General features: G+C 41.6%; 1 protein-coding gene across 2 annotated transcripts in view; it reads left to right on the plus strand.

Moving 5' to 3' along the window:
• The window catches only part of rxfp2b (relaxin family peptide receptor 2b), a 112,232-nt gene that overhangs the window by 41,716 nt on the left and 49,999 nt on the right, over nucleotides 1–20,517 (plus strand). For both annotated transcript variants that reach the window (XM_060898184.1, XM_060898185.1), the window contains exons 7-9: nucleotides 2,225–2,296; nucleotides 6,487–6,558; nucleotides 6,847–6,921. In XM_060898184.1, coding sequence (XP_060754167.1) covers nucleotides 2,225–2,296; nucleotides 6,487–6,558; nucleotides 6,847–6,921 — 219 coding nt within the window. The remainder of the gene's footprint in view (nucleotides 1–2,224; nucleotides 2,297–6,486; nucleotides 6,559–6,846; nucleotides 6,922–20,517) is intronic.

Below are 20,517 nucleotides of genomic sequence, written 5' to 3' on the forward strand. Positions count from 1 at the left end.
GTGGTTGCGCTTGCTCCAGTCCACAAAATCCCTTATTATGCCCCTGTATTCCCCCTCACAACCTCCCTTAATGCATCCCACAACAGCAGAGTCATCAGAAAATTTCTGAAGAAAACAGGTGTTCGAGCTGCATTGAAAGTCAGATGTGTACAGGGTAAACAAAAAAGGTGACAAGACAGTTCCCTGTGGGGCCCCTGTGCTGCACAGGACAATCTCCAAAACACAGTTTGGGAGCTGCATGTATTGAGGTCTGGCAGTAAGATAGTCCACCACCCAGGAAACAAGCTCCACCTCCACCCTCCTCAGCTTCTCACCCAACAGCTCCGGTTGAATTGTGTTGAAAGCACTTGAGAAATAGAAAAACATTATTCTTACAGCTGCATCTGACATGCCGAGATGAGCGTAGACCCTCTGAAGCATGTAAATGAGGGCATCATCAACACTGATGTTGGGTTGGTAAGCGAACTGTAAGGGATCAGTGAATGTTTTTACTTTGGGCCTGATGTGGGACAGAACCAGTTTCTCAAATGTTTTCATGATGTGAGAAGTTAGAGCGATGGGTCTATAGTCCTCAGGGCCAGTCGGATGTTTCTTTTTGGGAACAGGAACCAGACATGATGTCTTCCACATGGTGGGAATCCTCTGCTGCCACAAACTCATGTTGAACAAGTAAGCAAGGATTTCACACAGCTGAGTGGAGTAGGATTTTAAAAGTCTGGGGCTTATCCCATCAGGCCCAGCCGCTTTCTCCTGCTTCAGTCTCTCCAGTTCCCTCTTAACCTGGAATGGATGGACTATTAGGGATGCAGCTGGTGGCAAGGTGGGAGGGGAGGAGAGGAGGGGAGAGGAGGGACAGCTGGTGGAGGGATAGGAGGAAGGGGAAAAAGGGGGGAGGAGGGGGCAACTGATGGTGGGGTGGGAGGGAAGGGGGAGGGAGTGTTAGGAGAGGGGAAACAGGGAGTGGGACAGTCAAATCTGTTAAAAAAACAAACAGTGGCACCTATGTCCACCATAAAAGGGACAAGTATTGCCATCTACACAAAGGTCAATTATGGGCAATGTGCTGGAATCAGTAACAAGAATCAGGGACAACATATTGGGGTTATTTTCAACCTAGGGGCAGCCCTGTGTAAACTCTGAAGCAGTGGGATACTGGAGGAGGGGGACAACTCTGTGACCAAGATTAGGCAGACTGCTATGTTCAAAGTGAGTCTTACCTTTTCTCATGTCACATGCCTTTTTCTGCCATTCACGTTCCCAGTGACCAACTCTGCCACAGCAGTGGTACTGGCCAGGCATAAGGTCAAACTTCCAGTCACCTGGGAGCAATGTCTGTGTTATGGCATTGACTGATGATTTACGCTCGCCTGTCAGAGATTTGGGCTTAATCACAGGGTCAAAAGCACCAGCAGAATCCAATTCTCGAGTCTTAATTCCTCAGTGCTCATGTCATTTAGGGCACCTGTGGTAGAGATTCTCAAAACACAAGCATTTTCAGGAAGCAGATTATTCAAAAAAAAGTTGTTGTGAAAAGCATAGTGTTCTCATAGACACAGCTGCTCAGAGAGGTTTCTCAGTTTATTGTCCGACAAACATGAGTATATATTCACATTCAAGAGTTTGTTGTAGCTATGTGATTGGATGATGATGATTAAATTGATGAAGCTAAGTTACCTATGTATTATGTAAATGGGTGATCAAGCATTACATTACTGGTTTAGATGACACTACTGTATGAAAGAAGAGAGACATTATGTGCCATTACATCACCCATCAGGATCATAGTCTTATGAAAAGAAGAACAGTATTACTGGTCAACATCACCTTCATTAAGCAGAGAGCAGAATGTGTGAGCGAAGATAAATCTCAAGGATTTAACGAACCAAAATAAGTAGCAATCAGATTAGTCTGTACCAGTTCAAGCATGCCAGACAAATATTTCTATTGAGTATATTATAAATAACCCAAACACAAACCCTTATTTTGAGTGAACTCATGTGAGCTGGCTCATATATGCAGCAACTTCATCAGAATTCCTGCAGTGCATGCACAGCCTTAAAGGTTTTTATGAAATATTGCATAGTCCAGATAGAATTGTGGACTTTCAAGGCTATTGCTTGATCAGATGAAATCAGTATGTGCTTTATCAGTATGTCCTTTGGCAAGGCTACATTAGTCTTTATAGTCTATGCGGCTATATGTCAACATTTCTCTTCTGTTGCAGGTCTTTGAGCCAAAACTGCATCACGTTATTAAAACATGGAGTCTTTGCTGATCTCCACCAACTCAACTGGCTGTAAGTACAGCACTGCATTTATATGCAACAAAACATTTAGATCCAGCACAGACTTTTACTTGTTACGTGTGTGTGTGTGTGTGTGTGTGTGTGTGTGTGTGTGTGTGTGTGTGTGTACAGGGTGTTTAAAAAAAATTATATTATTTGGAATGTAAATATCCCAGAAACTACATAGTCCAGGCAAATGAAATTGAACAGGCTTAATGTTCAGCAATATAAGATTTATTCCTCAAAATTTGAATGAGAAATTCAGAGGTACGGTATGTGGATTCCATGAAAGATTTCACAATTTTTCAATATGCGCACCTAACTCTAACCCTAACCCAGCCTTCCTCTTTGAACTTTTTGTGCCGTGTCCAAATCTGCATTGCAGTTGGTGCATTTTTAGAGAATTCTCTCATAAATGCAGGCTGCACAGTCTTGTTCGACTGTGTTCGAGCGTACTCTAACACAGAAAACGCCTTTTCTTTTCCAGTGAATGGCATTTCTATACCTAAAAAGATAAAAACAAAAAAAACATTCAACATAAAATTTTGACCTGTTTCTTTCCACACATGCTGATAAAATTTGAGGTCAATTTAACGAGAATTGGCAAAGTTATTAGATTGTGAAACAATATCAAATTTTTTGAAACACCCTGTACATCTCAAATAATATAATTTTTTTTTGAAACACCCTGTATAATGGGTCACATTACATAATAATGGGAGCCCATAACATAATAATGAGACCCATAACATAATAATGGGGGCAGCCATGGCCTGAAAGTTAGAAAAGCAGCCTTGGGCTCAGAGGGTCACTGATTCAATTCCCAGGACTGGCAGGACAAATGTGAGGTGAGTTAAGTGAATGAGCAGCACTTTCGCCTCCGTCTGTTTCGTGGCTGAAGTGCCCTTGGGCAAGGCACCTAACCCCCAACTACTCCCTGAGTGCCGTAGTATAGCTGTAGTATAGGTCAATTGGACAAGAATTGGCAAAGTTATTAGATTGTGAAATATCAAATTTTTTGAAACACCTTATAGACACACACACACCTCAAGTCCATAAGAATGCATTGTCAGTATATAGTGCTGGATAACTATATAAATTGCTGCTATCCAAGCTGATAAATAGGTGAAACAGAACTCAATCCAAACATATAGCTAAATAGTTCATTGCTTAGGGCGTTCTTTACAAGCTCATTGGTTGGTTTCTTTCACTCCTGGCATTTGAGATGAACCATGAACCAAAACTTATGAACTCCCATTGCCTGAAATATCTCTGAATTACTTTGCAGTTTACATTACTTTAAATTGTTATGCGAATGGGATATTGCTGTGGTCGAAAATGAGAAACCATAAAAAATGAGGCCAGAAGGATTTATTTTATGATCTAGCTCGTAGCAGGCCAATAAATGCACTGATGTTCATTTATAGGCTAAAGATAATATATGACTCGTGGCTGGAAAACCCTTCCATATATCTCTAGACGTGCACATAAACTCATCTTTATTAGCAACTGTCCACTGTGCCCACCATGCCCATGATCTCAATTTTCCTCCATTCTGATGTTTGATGTTAGTATTCACTGAAGATCTTGACCTGTACCTGCATGATTTTATGCACTACACTAATGACACATTATTAGCTGTTTGGATAACTGCATGAAAGAGCAGCTGGACACGTTTCTAATGTCAAGGCCAGTAAGGTTTTGTGCACGTGTAAATATATGAAGAGGGGATTTAAAGCCAAAGTTGATCCTTTGTCTTTAGCATACTGATGAAAATTAATATGCATTTTATGCTCCAGTAACACTTCTAAAGTCCTTCCCATGCCATGCAATCGGGTGGCACTGATCTCCATAGCCCTCAGCCTCGGGTTACAGTGGGGGATTAGTCCTCTGGTAACCACAAGAATTTGACTCCTCACTCACATCTGTATTGCAGCATGCTTTGCCAGACAGCAGTAGGTACCATTTTTATGATGGTCTTTGGTATGTCCTGACTGCAAGTAGAACTCGCGATCTCCTGATCGAGAGGCGGACACGCTAACCACTAGGCCATCCATCCCTTATCTGTAACCGCTTATCCTGTTCAGGGTCGTGGGCAAGCTGGAGTCTGTCCCAGCTGACTATGGGCCAGAGGCGGGGTACACCCTGGACAAGTCGCCAGATCATCACAGGGCTGACACATAGAGACAAACAACCATTCACACTCACAGTCACACCTACGGTCAATTTAGAGCCACCAATTAGCCTAACCTGCATGTCTTTGGACTGTGGGGGAAACCGGAGCACCTGGAGGAAACCCACACAGACACGGGGAGAACATGCAGACTCCACACAGAAAGGCCACTGGGCTCGAACCCAGAACCTTCTTGCTGTGAGGCGGCAGTGCTAACCACTACACCACCGTGCTGCCGCACCACTAGGCCAACTCACAGTACCTCTTTGCAGGACTTTAAATGCATAGATGTTCATTTGTAATCATACTTATTAATTAATACTACTCTTTACTAGAGCCAATATCATGGGAGAAAAATGGGCTTACATCCAAGTCTTTACGCGTGTGTATATAACTCGCATTACTGTCTGAATAGCGCTCATTTCTGGAGTTACATCTGAGGTCTTAATACTGTACCAAAGTAGGCGATTTCTACATTATTGGAAATCCTCACTTTATGCATGTAACTCTAGTCTGTGCTTGAAAGATGGATTAGTCAATATGGTGGGTGTTGTAGGCATAGTCCCTGAGATCTTCAGTGAACTTTTCAAGGTGCAAGTTTGTTTGCAATTTATCCATGACTTCCAGATACATTACCATTACTCACTAGGACCCTTGTAGGATTTTCACAGACACATTAACAAGCCACATCTGGCTGAAGTCTTGTTAATCAGTCTTGAACATTGTTGATTATTTCTTCCATATCCAGTGGGCCTTTGTCTCTCAGTATTGTTCTGTCACAAATACAGGCACTTATTAATGCATCCCAGCTGTGGAGCACAGATGAGTTTTACTGACCAATATTTTAATAGAACTCTCGGGAGGCAGAAAATTCAGTCACTATGCCACTATACAGAAGGAACTCACTGGCGACTTGTCCAGGGTGTACCCCGCCTCTCACCCATAGTCAGCTGGGATAAGCTCCAGCTTGCCTGCGACCATGCACAGTATAAGCGGTTACAGATAATGGATGGATGGAAGGATGGATGGTTTTCTTATGGCCACACAGCTGTTTAGTCCCAATCCTGTGAGTTCTCATCACACTGCAAGTGTGGAAATGCTCTTAATTTCATGATTAAACATAGCCTTGAGTTCCACTGTCAATTTTTGTTTTATGATTTGACTTCAAGTGTTTAAGTAATCTTTGATCACAGTGAGGCGGCACGGTGGTGTAGTGGTTAGCACTGTCACCTCACAGCAAGAAGGTCCGGGTTCGAGCCCCGTGGCCAGCGAGGGCCTTTCTGTGCGGAGTTTGCATGTTCTCCCCGTGTCCGCATGGGTTTCCTCTGGGTGCTCTGGTTTCCCCCACAGTCCAAAGACATGCAGGTTAGGTTAACTGGCGACTCTAAATTGACCGTAGGTGTGAATGTGAGTGTGAATGGTTGTCTGTGTCTATGTGTCAGCCCTGTGATGATCTGGTGACTTGTCCAGGGTGTACCCTGCCTTTCGCCCGTAGTCAGCTGGGATAGGCTCCAGCTTGCCTGCGACCCTGTAGAACAGGATAAAGTGGCTAGAGATAATGAGATGAGATGATCACAGTGAGACAAGTTTTTTTTTTTCCCCAACCACATTTCTTCTGTGAAGTTGACAGTTCAACACTATCCTTCAGAGTTTTAATAATGTGTTGAACAGTTCTTAACCCAATTCCAGTAATCTCAGCCATGTCCTTCGTTGTTTTCTTTGCTTGATGCAGGCCAATAATTTGACCTTCTGAAACACAGTTACATCTTTTCCATGGCCATGGGATACACTGGAAGAAAAAATTGTTGCCAGCTGAAACATTACTCACTGCAGTAATTATCCAACTGAAGGCTCTTAAGTTTTTGCTTATTTAAATCCGAATAGTGACTTTTTTTTTGGCCAGGCAGTATAGTATCACACTGGCTAACATGTCAATATAGCCTGTCAAAGCATGTCAGGTTTACTGTTTGTTTGTTTGTCTCACATCTTTGTAAGTGGTATATGAATTATTTTTGTGTTCTATACTTAGAATTCTAGATGACAATCCTCTGAAAACCGTTGCTGTGAACACATTCGCTGGCCTGAGGTCTCTCTTCTTCTTGTATGTACCAGTTTTTTCAGCTAATTCAATCCTTTTTAACAAATGTACATGCCTAAAGTGACTAATGCTGGTTTATTGTGTAGGAACTACTGTGCCTACACAATAACCCAATCATACACTGCATCGACTTCTACTTTGTTTGTTCTCAGTAAAAGAAGCATGATAACTCAAGTTAAATTCAAGTCCTCAGTTTCTTCTTAAAGTTTAGAGGTGAGAAGATGAAGCAGGGTGAAATGTTTTCTGGAAAATCATAACCATCCAAGTAATTCTAGGTTGTGGTTCGTGCAGGTCGATGGTGAACACCTCACTTGAACAGCTTCCTTCATCTGGATTCTGCAGACACATGCCCTGTCTCAACTGGCTGTAAGTGTGTTCTTTTCTTTCCATTATCTTGAACATAAAATGAATTGTCCTGTCTGCCGGCCCTTTTAAGTTTTACTGTTAGTGCCCAGGGGTTATAATTGTCAAATTCTATGGTGGAATATCATTGGATATTTAGACACAGGACATTTGGGTTAAACCATACAACCCCAGTTCCAAAAAAGTTGGGACACTTTGTAAACTGTCAATAAAAACAGAATGTGATAATTTGCAAATCATGGAAACCTTATATTTCATTGAAAATAGTACAAAGACAACATATCAAATGTTGAAACTGACCAATTTTATTGTTTTTTGAAAAATATATGCTCATTTTGAAACGTGTCAGCAACACATTTCAGAAAAGTTGGGACAGAGGCAGGTCTACCACTGTGTTGCATCACCTCTACTTTTAACAACACTCTGTAAACGTTTGGGAACTGAAGAGACCAATTGCTGTAGTTTTGAAAGAGAAATGTTGTCCCATTCTTGCCTCATATACAATTTCAGTTGCCCAACAGTTTGGGGTCTCCTATGTCGTATTTTGTGCTTCATAATGCACCAAATGTTTTAAATAGAAGACAGGTCTGGACTGCAGGCAGGCCAGTTTAGCACCTGGACTCTTTTACTACAGAACCATGCAGTTTTGATATGTGCGGGAAGCGGTTTGGCATTGTCTTGCTGAAAGAAGGAAGGCCTTCCCTGAAAAAGATTTTGTCTGGATGGCAGCATATCGCTCTGAAACTTGTATATATCATTCACCATTAATGATGCCTTCCCAGATGTACAAGCTACCCATGTCATGTGCACTAATGCACCCTCATACCATCACAGGTGCTGGCTTTTGAACTGTGCACTGATAACAAGCCGGATGGTCCCTCTACTCTTTAGCTTGGAGGATGTGGTGTCCATGATTTCTAAAAAGAATTTCTACTTTTGATTCGTCAAACCTCGGGACAATTTTCCATTTCGCCTCAGTCCATCGTAAAAGAGCTTGGACCCAGAGAAGGTGGCAGTGTTTCTGGATATTGTTTATATTTGGTTTTAACTTGCATGTGTGGATGCAGTAATGAACTGTTTTCGCAGACAATGGGTTTCTGAAGTGTTCCTGAGCCCATGCAGTGATTTCCACTACAGACACATGTCTGGTTTTAATGCAGTGTCGCCTGAGGCCCTGAAGATCACAGGCATCCAATGTCAGTTTTCAGCCTTGTCTCTTGCATACAGAAATTTCTCCAGATTCTCTGAATCTTTTAATGATATTATGTACCATAGATGATGTGATCCCCAAATCCTTTGCAATTTTACATTGAGGAATGTTATTCTTAAATTGTTGCACTGTTTGCCCACGCAGTCTTTCACAGAGCAGTGAACCCCTCCCCATCTTTACTTCTGAGAGACTCCGCCTCTCTGGGATGCTCTTTTTATACCCAATCATGTTACTGACCTGTTGCCAATTAACCAAATTAGGTTGTTGTTTGGTTTTTTTCACATTATACAACTTTTTCAGTCTTTTGTTACCTCTGTCCCAACTTTTCTGAAACGTATTGCTGACATCAAATTCAAAATGAGCATATATTTTTCAAAAAATAATAATTTTTCAGTTTCAACATCTGATATGTCATATTTGTACTATTTTCAACGAAATATAGGGTTTCTGCGATTTGCAACTTTTCATACTATGTTTTTATTTATAGTTTGCACAGCGTACCAACTTTTTTGGAATTGGGGTTGTACATCGCAGTCATGATTTCTACTTTTTTAGTGTTTCAGTGGGTTCATGCCAAGTTTCTTCTGAATATCATCCAAGTTAAACAGAAAAGTTGTCATCCCTTTCCACCCATTCAAAACACAAAACACTAAGCTTATGAATCTGTCATCTGGCTTTTTGTGTAATTGGTTCTTTTGACTTTGATCAGTTTTTACTTTCTTCTCATTTTGCTGAGCATCATGTGGCCTGGTGTGAAGCAAAGTTACTGTTCCCATCCTGAAGTTGAATAATTTTCAATAACAGCACAAGAGTTTTATTCCCCTTATACAACAGCAATTTGCCAATGCTTACAGCTTCTCTTTTTAATTTATTTACTGATTTAATACAGGATACATTGCATGACATTTACCGTAGCAGATGTGCTTATCCAGAGTGACGTACAATGAGTGAAAAGTTACTTCATGCCCATTAAATTTTATTTGTTTCAGGAGGATATGTAGATAAACTTCACATTAGTCGCCTTTTACAAAGCATACAGTTGTGGTCAGAAGTTTATATACAGTGACATGGATGTCATCTTGGATATGAATGTCATGGCAATATTTCCAAGAAATAACCCCCTGCTCCAAAATTGACACCTTCAAACTTAACTAAAGTTTGAAGCTGACCACACGGACAAAGAAAAAGCCTTCTGGAGGATAGCTGTATGGTCAGATGAGACAAAGATTGAGTTGTTTGGCCACAATGACCACCATGTACAGAGGGACACTGTACCAGCTGGTGGTGGTGGTAGGATCATCATGCTCTGGGGCCACTTGGCCACCATGCCTGTCCAGGATAATGTAATCTTTAATAATAAAAACTAGCAATATCTTTAATTAAGCTAACATAATACTACTTGATACTTGTTTTTATTTTTAGGTTATGGGATTTAATATTGTGGAACGGTTGTGAAACAAGTTACTTCCTTCCTTTTGTCACTTATTTTATAGCAGGTATTAACGATTGTTTACCACTTTTTATGTTTTTTTATTTTCTCTTGAAGTAAGACAGTAAACAAAGAGCATAGTTCATCATTTATGAAGCCCACTGTCCTGAAGACTTTCATGGGTTGGAAAGCTGAAAGTTACAGGTTTACCTTTGAGCACTGATGATGGAAACTGCTTCCAAAAATGCTAAACATCTCCTCACAGAAAACCCTCACCACCATATCACTGATTTCACAAATATTTTTAACATGTCAGAGCTACTGCTAAAAAAACAACAACAACAACAACAAAAAAAAAAAAACCACCTTCTGACCAATCAGAAGCAGTGGGAAGTGATTAAGTAAATACTTCATTACTGTACTAAAGTAGAGTTTTTATGTATCTGTCCTTTACTTCATTATTTTTCTTACAACTTCTTTATATTTTTACTCTCTACTTTTTAACACAAATATCTGTAATTTCTACTCTTAACATTTTCAAATCAGGTTCATTACTTTAGTTTAGATGCATTTGAAGTGACTTATTGGTTATTCTTTTATTTTCCATCATTGTACGCCTTCCCAACATCAAGACCGAATTCAACTCAGTGGATGGGCCAATAACACCAAGAAAAGATGGCACTGATGAAACCAACCCAATCTGGCAACCCTGACTTAATCAGAAGACGAGTCAATATCAATATTTAAATAATATTGGTGGGGCAGCACGGTGGTGTAGTGGTTAGCACTGTCGCCTCACAGCAAGAAGGTCCGGGTTCAAGCCCCGTGGCCGGCGAGGGCCCTTCTGTGCGGAGTTTGCATGTTGTCCACGTGGGTTTCCTCCGGGTGCTCCGGTTTCCCCCAAAGACATGCAGGTTAGGTTAACTGGTGACTCTAAATTGACCGTAGGTGTGAATGGTTGTCTGTGTCAGCCCTGTGATGACCTGGCGACTTGTCTAGGGTGTACCCTGCCTTTTGCCCGTAGTCAGCTGGGATAGGCTCCAGCTTGCCTGCGACCCTGTAGAACAGGGGTCACCAAACTTTTTTTCTCTGGGGGCCACATTGTCGTTCCTGACTGTGATGGGGGCCGGGGTCGGGTCAGCTATATCACATAGAATTGTATGACCCAGACAAATATGACCACCAGCAGGCCTCATTGTGTAGTAGAGATTACTAGCCTGGCACAGCCATCCCCACTACTATATCCCCACTACTATATCCATACTACTATATCAACACTTGATTCCTGGCATATATTTGTTTATCTTTACTAGTGGTTTGCAAAAGTAGTAATCGAGTCTTCACACTTTGTTTTAATTTGAAATACCACAGATATTCCATTTATTTATTGTCTAATAAAAATAATATCAAAGCTGTAAAGGTAAGAAACATCTGCCTAGTTGAGGTGATTGACACTGGCAAAGGTGAGTGGAAAATTATAAATTGTAGGTAGGCCTGTTGATATTATTAATAATATAAATAATAATTGTATGCAGCACTTAATAAAGGTCAAATAAATAGGCCTATAAAATAAATAAATTTTAAAAAACAGTGAAATTATAATAATATGAGCAATAGATCAATAGATCACAGCAGTTGTGCTGTGTCCTGCACGTCATTGCTCTCATCCATGGCCAAAGCAAAAAACTCGAATTCTGACGCTTTCTCATTCAGCTGGTCATACACGTTGTCCCCCAAATCTTTGGTTCGCCTGGTCATAGTAGGTGCGGAGAGACTCACCGCATTGAGCGCATCCTTCTTGTCGGGACACACCTCCTCGGCCACAGCAAGCATGCATACTTTAACAAAGTCCCCATCAGTAAACGGCTTTCCATGGGTAGCTAGTAGGTGAGATACCTTATAGCTAGCTCGGACAGCAGCCTGGTTGATCTGGGTTTGGCGAAGGAATACATTCTGTTGTGCAGCCGGTCCGCATTTCATCCTCCGAATCCTGTCTTCTCTTGTTTGCCCTCACAAACTAGCGTACTCTTTGTGACGGGTTTCATAGTGACGACGCAGATTATATTCTTTGAAAACCGGCACACTTTATTTACATACAAGATAAACTGCACGGTCCTTACACTGAACGAAAAAATAATCGGTGGTCCACTGTTCTTTAAAAACTCTGCACTCTCTGTCAGCTTTTCGCTGACCGCTAGCCATTTTGCTGTCCTGAACGCTGACAGTTCTCTGTGCATGCGCTGCCTGTCACTGCTTGATCGTGAGCATATGACGAAAATTCAGAAAATATGAATAGTTCATTTTATAACTAAATATCAATTTTAATTGATAAAATCAACAAAATACAAGATGCAGACATGTTGTTATTTGCCAAAAGCAATTTAAAAAAATAGGCCATGACCACTTTTGGGGATTGCCTCATAGGGTCGGTTCAAGTGATGGGGGGCTGGGGGGCCGGTCAAAGGGGGGTGGCGGGCCGGATCTGGCCCGCGGGCCGTAGTTTGGTGACCCCTGCTGTAGAAGGATAAAATGGCTAGAGATAATGAGATGATATGAGATAATATTGGCTGGTTGAGTGGTATATCAGATATATTCCATTCAGCTAGCATGATGTTGAACAAATTGAAGACGAGTAGCTGAATGGAATATATCTGATATACCATGAAAAAGTGCCAGCCAATATTATTATTATTATTATTATTATTATTATTATTATTATTGTACATACACATTCCTTTCAGGTGTTCAACGCATCTTTCTCTTTCAAAGATTCTCTCAAATTCTTCCGTATTTAATGAAGCAAACCTGCCGGCCATGTTTGTTTACAAACTGTCACTCGCTAGCACGGAAGTTTTACATCTAAGTGTGATGTCATGTTGTCTTGACAACCATGCAATATCGTAAACTATATTCAGAGCTGACTTGTCCAGGGTGTACCCCGCCTTTCGCCCGTAGTCAGCTGGGATAGGCTCCAGCTTGCCTGCAACCCTGTAGAAGGATAAAGCGGCTACAGATAATGAGATGAGATGAGATATTCAGAGCTAATTCTCCATTGATTAGAGTGGCGTAATACATGTAGGACAAGCGATATGCTGACAATTTTGCATGCTATCTAACCAAATGAATGAAACCTGCTAGAAGGGAATAGGATACATGTTTTTATTCCATCGAAAAAGTGTCCTGTATGTACAATCATGATTTGTCTTTTTCAGTTTTACGAAGGAGTCTTCAGTGTCACTATTTTGTAACAGTCAGAGGTAAAGCTGTAACTTAAAATTTTCCGACATTAAACATAACGACATTACACATAACTATAAACAGCTAAAATGAAAGATGTGTCATACTTTAAAGTGCATATCCTGGACCAATTTCGTTTTTGTTTTTTTATATGAAAGTATGTCCCTTTACACACTCATCCAGAAGGGTAATTTTGCACAAGGCCATCTGTCTGCAGCAGAAAAAAAACAAAAAAAACACGTCTGTAAAAATCCCAAGGGAGTCTGGAGCCAGATTCGTGACGTCACGTGCGGATCCGCCAGCAGGCTGGAAGAGCTTGCATGGATTCAGTGCGCAGCCTGTGTAGACCAAGTTTAGCAGCTAGCGATTTTGCATTGAAATAATGGAATTGTCACCTTCACCTTCTAAACCCATGGATTCATGTATCAATGCTCATCTATCTATTGTTACATAAATCATATTTTTTTTCTAATTACTATTATGCATTCATATATTTCTTCATTTAGAAGAGTACTGGCTACTGTAGGAGAAAGATTTCATAAGCTCCACACATGGAATTGGCTAAGCAGGGTTGTATATACATTTAATGTGTTTGACAGGTCCCAAGATCTCAAGCCCTGACACGCATATCCCTTTATACATGTCAAGTAAGTGTATTATCGCCCAGCGCTTTCGTGTTGTTTACTTTTGTGTGTGTCAATAAATAACATTATCCGTGTACCACACAAACACAGGAACACCTAATTTAGAGTATAGTCTCTCTTATTTCTTACCCTGGCAACAGTCAACTTGTGAATTGCCGATTTTCTTGGTCTTTTTCTCGGCTGTGCTTGGTCCTCGGCTTCGAGGGCCTCAGTGGATGCGGCACTTCGCCTTCTGTCAGGGGAGACGAACACGGCTGGCTCCTTTGGTGACGCTGACACAGATGGAGACGGTGTTACTTTGGGTGTTCTAACAGATGGAACTGCGTCTTTTTTCAGATCAAGTTGCCTCGCGAAGCCCATTTCCCACTGCAAATAGTTCTCAAAGTCGTCGGGCCTTGTGAAGTGAGCACCGCAAATAATATTGTAGTCTGTAGCATGTAGCCAATTTTTCCAGGTGCCTCGCACGAAGCGCTCCCATTTCTCTCTCATTGTCCGGTCTTTTGGAAAACGATGAGTACTAATCCCATCAAGATTGGTGTTGCTACACCCTCCTACGATACATCTGTTAACCATTTTAATAATTACGTGATAACATTGAAGAAATTTGCAGAAAACCACCAGGTCGTTTTCTCATAAACAAACCAGCGCTGACGTAGAATTCAGAAGGAGGCATCCCGCACGTGACGTCACGAAAATCAGTGTTTGCCGGGAAATCCAAATGTCAAGTTTTTTCAGAGGCGGACCAATTCGCCTCAAATGGCTCGATTTCAACTGAATTTTTCTGGTATTGCACAAGGTAAAAAAATTGCACAAAATGAAAAATGTGACAGATATTTGACCAAAGTATAATATAAAATAGGAGAATTACATTGATCTTGCTCCTGAATTTACCTGTGATATGCACTTTAAAGGATATGGGACATGGATTTTTACCTGGGCATAATTATGTATAAAGGACATAAGAAATGCCATCTAAATCACTGCAGGGCGTCAAAAATGTGAAAATCATCACATTATTCAGGTTTTTTTATACATCAGCGTAAAACAAGGATTCATTAATGAGCTAGGTGGTCACGTGACCCGTGACGTCACAAAAACTTTCCAAGGAGCCAGCGCTTGGGAATCTAATGTAAACAGGTTACCGAAATGGACACCATCGACAGTGACATTCCCGATGTTTCACAGAGATGTGAAGTTAGACCCTATTAATTCGAACCGATAGCTGGAAATTCACATGAACATAGATCTTGTCTTTACTCTGACGGGTCAGATGATTCTGAGAGTGAGAGTTCATTCAGCCCTCATGAAACTGAAAGCGGTCGGCTCGATAACACTTCCTGGTAAGTTAAAAACAATTCTGCTCAAAGGCTAATGATCTGTTGAAAGAAGTATTATTTTTGCATCATACATTGAAAGTTCATCATAGATCTAGCTAAAGTCCGTTGCAAGCTAGTTTTTTTTTTGCTGATATTTTTCGAGATTGATTGAGATACAATGCTTCCAGAGTCCGAGATGAAAACATTCAAAATGGCGAAACGAGTCAGAATTATGATAATCAATAATTGATACACCCAAAATTATAATACTAATCCTTACCTCGGCTTTCAGTCGCTTAGCGCAGAGGTCTTCAACAGGGGGGTCGCGAAATCGCACCGGATCACTCATATCAACAAAAATATTCCTGCCCTGTCCCCTGGCCTCCGTGCAGGGATGCAAACAGCGCGCCTTTCGGCGGATGCCGCCTTTTTCACGGCTGAATCGCGCAGATCCGATTTTTAAAAAAAAAAATAGCGATATTAATTCATGAAACATGAAACATGAAGTATAAGGATGAGAAAAAAAACAGTTTAAATCGGGAAGCTGCGCACATTTGTGCAGCCTGGCGCAAATGTGCGCAGCTTCCCGATTTAAACTGTTTTTTTTTCTCATCCTTATACTTCCTGTTTCATGTTTCATGAATTAATATCGCTCAGTACCTGAGTATTAATGTTGAAAGAATCCTCACTGAAATGGTCCGAACACAGTTTGTGGGAAACAGTAGGTGCAAAGTTTTTTCAACAGGTGTTCTGTAAAGTTATCCTACCAAGCCTACTGCACATGCGCGAAGCCTACTGCGCATGCGCAGGTGAGCCCACACTTTCCTCAGCTTCGGGTCCTTGGGGAATGAAAAAAAACTTACTCCAGGGCATTTCCCATTGGAATTATTGCAACCATAAGCAGCACAATACACCATGATGTCCAATGTATGATGTCCAATGTACTTGAAAGACTATAAAAACAATTTTCTTGTCATCCACTTCTCCATTCATCTACCCGCTTGTGCTGTGCCCGAAAGTTTTTGTGACGTATGATCACGTGACAGCGGCACTTCCGGTTGCAAAAAATGCATATCGGAAGTCGAGCAGAAATGCCATATAATCATCATGAATATAACAATTTTGCTGAATTTAACAGATGATTTTGTATTTGTTGATGCAATTAATTCATATTTTAATGGAAAGAAACTGATATAGCGTGCTTTTATGTTTCATGTCCCATATCCTTTAAGCAAACTGCAGTGGTAGAAAAGGAATAAAGCACAACCAATACTTCCCTTCAACATCACACCATCCTATCACTCATTATTTTCTTAAAAGAGCATGGCCTCTCCTTCCACAGCCATGCCTGGAGTCCAGTCTTAGCAAACTGAAGCCTTTTCTTCCAACGATCCTCAATAACAAATGGTTTTCTTATGGCCATACAGCAGTTAAGTCCCAATCCTGTGAGTTTTCAACACATTGTGCATATGGAAATACTCTTCCTTTCACTATTGAACATAGCCTTGAGTTCTACTGTTGATTTATTTATTTTTTTTACGATATGACTTCACCAAGTGTTTAAGTAATCTCTAATCACGGTCAGTCAAGATTTTTTTTCCCGACCACATTTCTTCTGTGAAGTTGATGGTTCGACACTATCCTTCAGAGTTTGTATAATGTCTTGGACAGATCTTACCCCAATTCCAGTAATCTCAGCAATCTCCTTAGCTGTTTTCTTTGCTTGATTCAGGCCAATAATTTGATTCTTCTGAAACAGTTTGACCCAGATGAAACATATTAATCGCTGCAGCAATTATCCAGTCAAAGGCTCTTCAGTTTTTGCTTTTTTTTAATCCAAACAGTGACTTTTTTTTTTTGGTTTTGTTTTTTGGCCAGGCAGTGTACATTGGATTCGAACGATTGAGGCTAATATACAAAATGTCTCTAGAGGTATGACTGTGAAGATCGAATGACTGTACATTAGGGTTGGTTTGGTACCAAAATCTGGCGTTCGATACAGTACCTGACACGGTAGAACAGGAACAGTACTAGTTCGGTACCAATGCAATTTTTAAAAAATGAATAAATATATAAACAAGCGTGCAAAATTATCAAATTAATAAACATGAAAAGTTATATTGTTTAAATAAGTTAAAATATTGAATTCCTGCTTCTGTCTGTCTGTCTGTGGGTAACAAGTGTAGAAGGAAGGATTTATAAGTAGGCTAATTTTAGGAACATCTGAGTAAGGTTATTTCTATAGCCTCATTATTCTTTCATTCATGATTTCATTGAGGAGTCGACTGCTAAGTAGGCCAAGGCTACATCCACACGAATGCGTTTTAGTTTTAAAATGAAAACGATCTCCGTCCACAATAAAACACCTGAAAACGCATAGCACATGACCATTCACGTCCACTCAGCATGCACGTGCTGGTATAAACAGCTAATGTCTTTTTTTTTTTTCTTCTGGGGAAGGGTAACATGATGGAAGTGTGACGAATCAAGGAAGGGTATATTGTGACTGATAAGACCCGATCAGGAAGCAAACATGGGTATCTATATTATTGTATCGAAACATCTCAGTTTTCGCTCAACTGTCTACACTAAAACACTAACCTGTAGTTTTAAAACTAAAACAGCGTCAGCAGCGTTTCCAAAAATCTCCATTTTTGCAGCTTGAAAATTCTGGAGTAGTGTGGACGCCAGGCATAAACATTGCTGTTGTTGTTGTAAGAACAACGTGGTGGTGTAGTGGTTAGCGCTGTTGCCTCACAGCAAGAAGGTTCTGGGTTCAAGCCCAGCACCCGACGGGGGCCTTTCTTTGTGGAGTTTGCATGTTCTCCCCGTGTCTGCATGGGTTTGCTCCGGGTTCCCCCCCAGTCCAAAGACATGCAGGTTAGGCTAATTGGTGGCTCTAAATTGACCGTAGGTGTGAGTGTGAATAGTTGTGTGTCTCTATGTGCCAGCCCTGCAATGACCTGGCAACTTGTCCAGGGTGTACCCCGCCTCTCACCCATAGTCAGCTGGGATAGGCTCCAGCTTGCCCATGATCCTGTACAGGATAAGCGGTTATGGATAATGGATGGATAATAAATTAGGGTTTAATATCAGAGTTAGGCGGCACGGTGGTGTAGTGGTTAGCGCTGTCGCCTCACAGCAAGAAGGTCCGGGTTCAAGCCCTGTGGCCAGCAAGGGCCTTTCTGTGCGGAGTTTGCATGTTCTCCCTGTGTCCGCGTGGGTTTCCTCCGGGTGCTCCGGTTTCCCCCACAGTCCAAAGACATGCAGGTTAGGTTAACTGGTGACTCTAAATTGACCGTGAGTGTGAATGGTTCTCTGTATCTATGTGTCAGCCCTGTGATGACCTGGCGACTTGTCCAGGGTGTACCCCGCCTTTCGCCCGTAGTCAGCTGGGATAGGCTCCAGCTTGCCTGTGACCCTGTAGAACAGGATAAAGCGGCTAGAGATAATGAGATGAGATGAGATGGCTCTTCATCTTATATAAACGCTAAATATACATACTCTACTAATAGATACTGGTGAAATATAAACTGATTAAAAAAAAATTCGGGGCCCTATTCTATGTATTTAATGAACTAGGTCATTTTGAAAATTACTGAAATTAGACTAGAACATACCCCCTAAATCCTCGCCAAGTATTTTTGGGGTTTTAAATGGATTTTTCTCGGCTTCTAGGCTACACAGAGGTTTTAAATTTGGTAAATTAACTCTCTATATGTTGCTAATCTGGAAGGAAAACATAGAGCCTTCTATCTAGAAAATCCTGGTCGTAGGTACTTCCTAAAAATGCTAAAAATGAAGAAAAACACAGTGGGGTTTAGGGCCTTAAAAATACTACAAAACAAATGTATTCATCTCCTTTCACTACCTGGTCTTACTGTATTATAAACCAGATTGCCTGGTCACTTATATAATGGGAGCTCTCTAGATAGAGTATTTACAGAAATATGGCAGATTCAGTAATACACCCCACAAAAAGTATCATATCTTTAAGACCCTGAATATGGAAATGAAGCACAGGTAGCACAGGTCTGCAACTAAATAGTTTCATTAATTCAATCACTACAAACATGTGATGTGTCATCTTGTTATTTGTGCATCATTCTCTTATTTCAATCCCAAATCGTCCGTTTTTAATGCCCTCGAATTTGTTGTTTTTGCTGTTACATGTCCTCTACAGTTCACAAATAACTATATACTTGACCATGAAAAAGTAATTTAAGATCACAGATGCAGCACTCCCCTATTCATATGTTTGTCATGACTGATATTGGGTGTATTGTCTGTTTACAGTTACATTTCTGACAGAGACTATATCAGTATTTATTATTTTCCATAGATCATGTAGTTCTTGTAACGAACTTTTGGTGCTGGAACGCTATAAATAGAACTAACGGCTAGTTCTTATCTCTAGCTGCTTTATCCTGTTCTACAGGGTCGCAGGCAAGCTGGAGCCTATCCCAGCTGACTACGGGCGAAAGGCGGGGTACACCCTGGACAAGTCGCCAGGTCATCACAGGGCTGACACATAGACACAGACAACCATTCACACTCACATTCACACCTACGGTCAATTTAGAGTCACAAGTTAACCTAACCTGCATGTCTTTGGACTGTGGGGGAAACCGGAGCACCCGGAGGAAACCCACGCGGACACGGGGAGAACATGCAAACTCCGCACAGAAAGGCCCTCACCGGCCACAGGGCTCGAACCTGGATGTTCTTGCTGTGAGGCGACAACGCTAACCACTACACCACCGTGCCACCCTAAACATTATTCTACAAAACTGTATTTGGACAGTCTCCTGTCCCAGTACTACTCAGGTCTTTGAGGTGCATGGGTGCAGTGCCGATCTCTGTTTCAGTAGCCTTCGGCCTCTCACCTGTTATATAGCTAGGGTTACATTGGGGGGGCTAATCCTCTGGTAACTGCGAGAGTTTGACTCCCTACTCGCATCTGTATTGCAGTGTGCCTTGCCAGATGGCAGTCACTACCATTTTTATAAATGTCTTTGGTATGACCTAACCACGAGTAGAACTCACAATCAAGAGGTAGACACACTACCACTAGGCCAACTCATGGTTACATTAGTAAGTAATCCAATGTTATTAAAAAAAAAAAAAAAAAAAAAAACACCTCTTGTGGTTACCAGAGGACTCACATTCACACCTACAGTCAATTTAGAGTCACCAGTTAATCTAACCTGCATGCCTTTGGGGGAAACCAGAGCACCCAGAGGAAACCCACACGGAGAACATGCAAACTCCACACAGAAAGGCCCTCGCCGGCCACGGGGCTCAAACCCAGACCTTCTTGCTGTGAGGCGACAGCGCTAACCACTACACCACCGTGCCGCCCAGCAAACACATTTTAAGTGTGCCGCTGGCAGAGGAGCTAAATTGCTTCTTTGCTCACTTTGAAACATCTCAGCAGCACTCATCTGCTCCAGCCCTGCCCCCACCACCACACAGTTCGTACATCACCCCATTCACTGTACAGGAGCACGATGTCAGACAGGTGCTCCTGGCAGTGAACCCCAAGAATGCTGCCGGCCCAGATGGAGTACCTGGTAAGGTGCTCAGAGCGTGTGCCCACCAGCTTGCCCCTACCTTCACCAGGATCTTTAACCTCTCCCTGGCTCAGGCAGTCATCCCGCCCTGCCTAAAATCAGCTACAGTAATCCTGGTGCCAAAGAAGTCTCCCGTCACCAGCCTGAATGATTACCGTCCTGTGGCCCTCACTCCGGTAATCATGAAGTG

The sequence above is a fragment of the Neoarius graeffei genome, chromosome 17, assembly GCF_027579695.1.
Source record: "Neoarius graeffei isolate fNeoGra1 chromosome 17, fNeoGra1.pri, whole genome shotgun sequence".
NCBI lineage: Eukaryota > Metazoa > Chordata > Actinopteri > Siluriformes > Ariidae > Neoarius > Neoarius graeffei.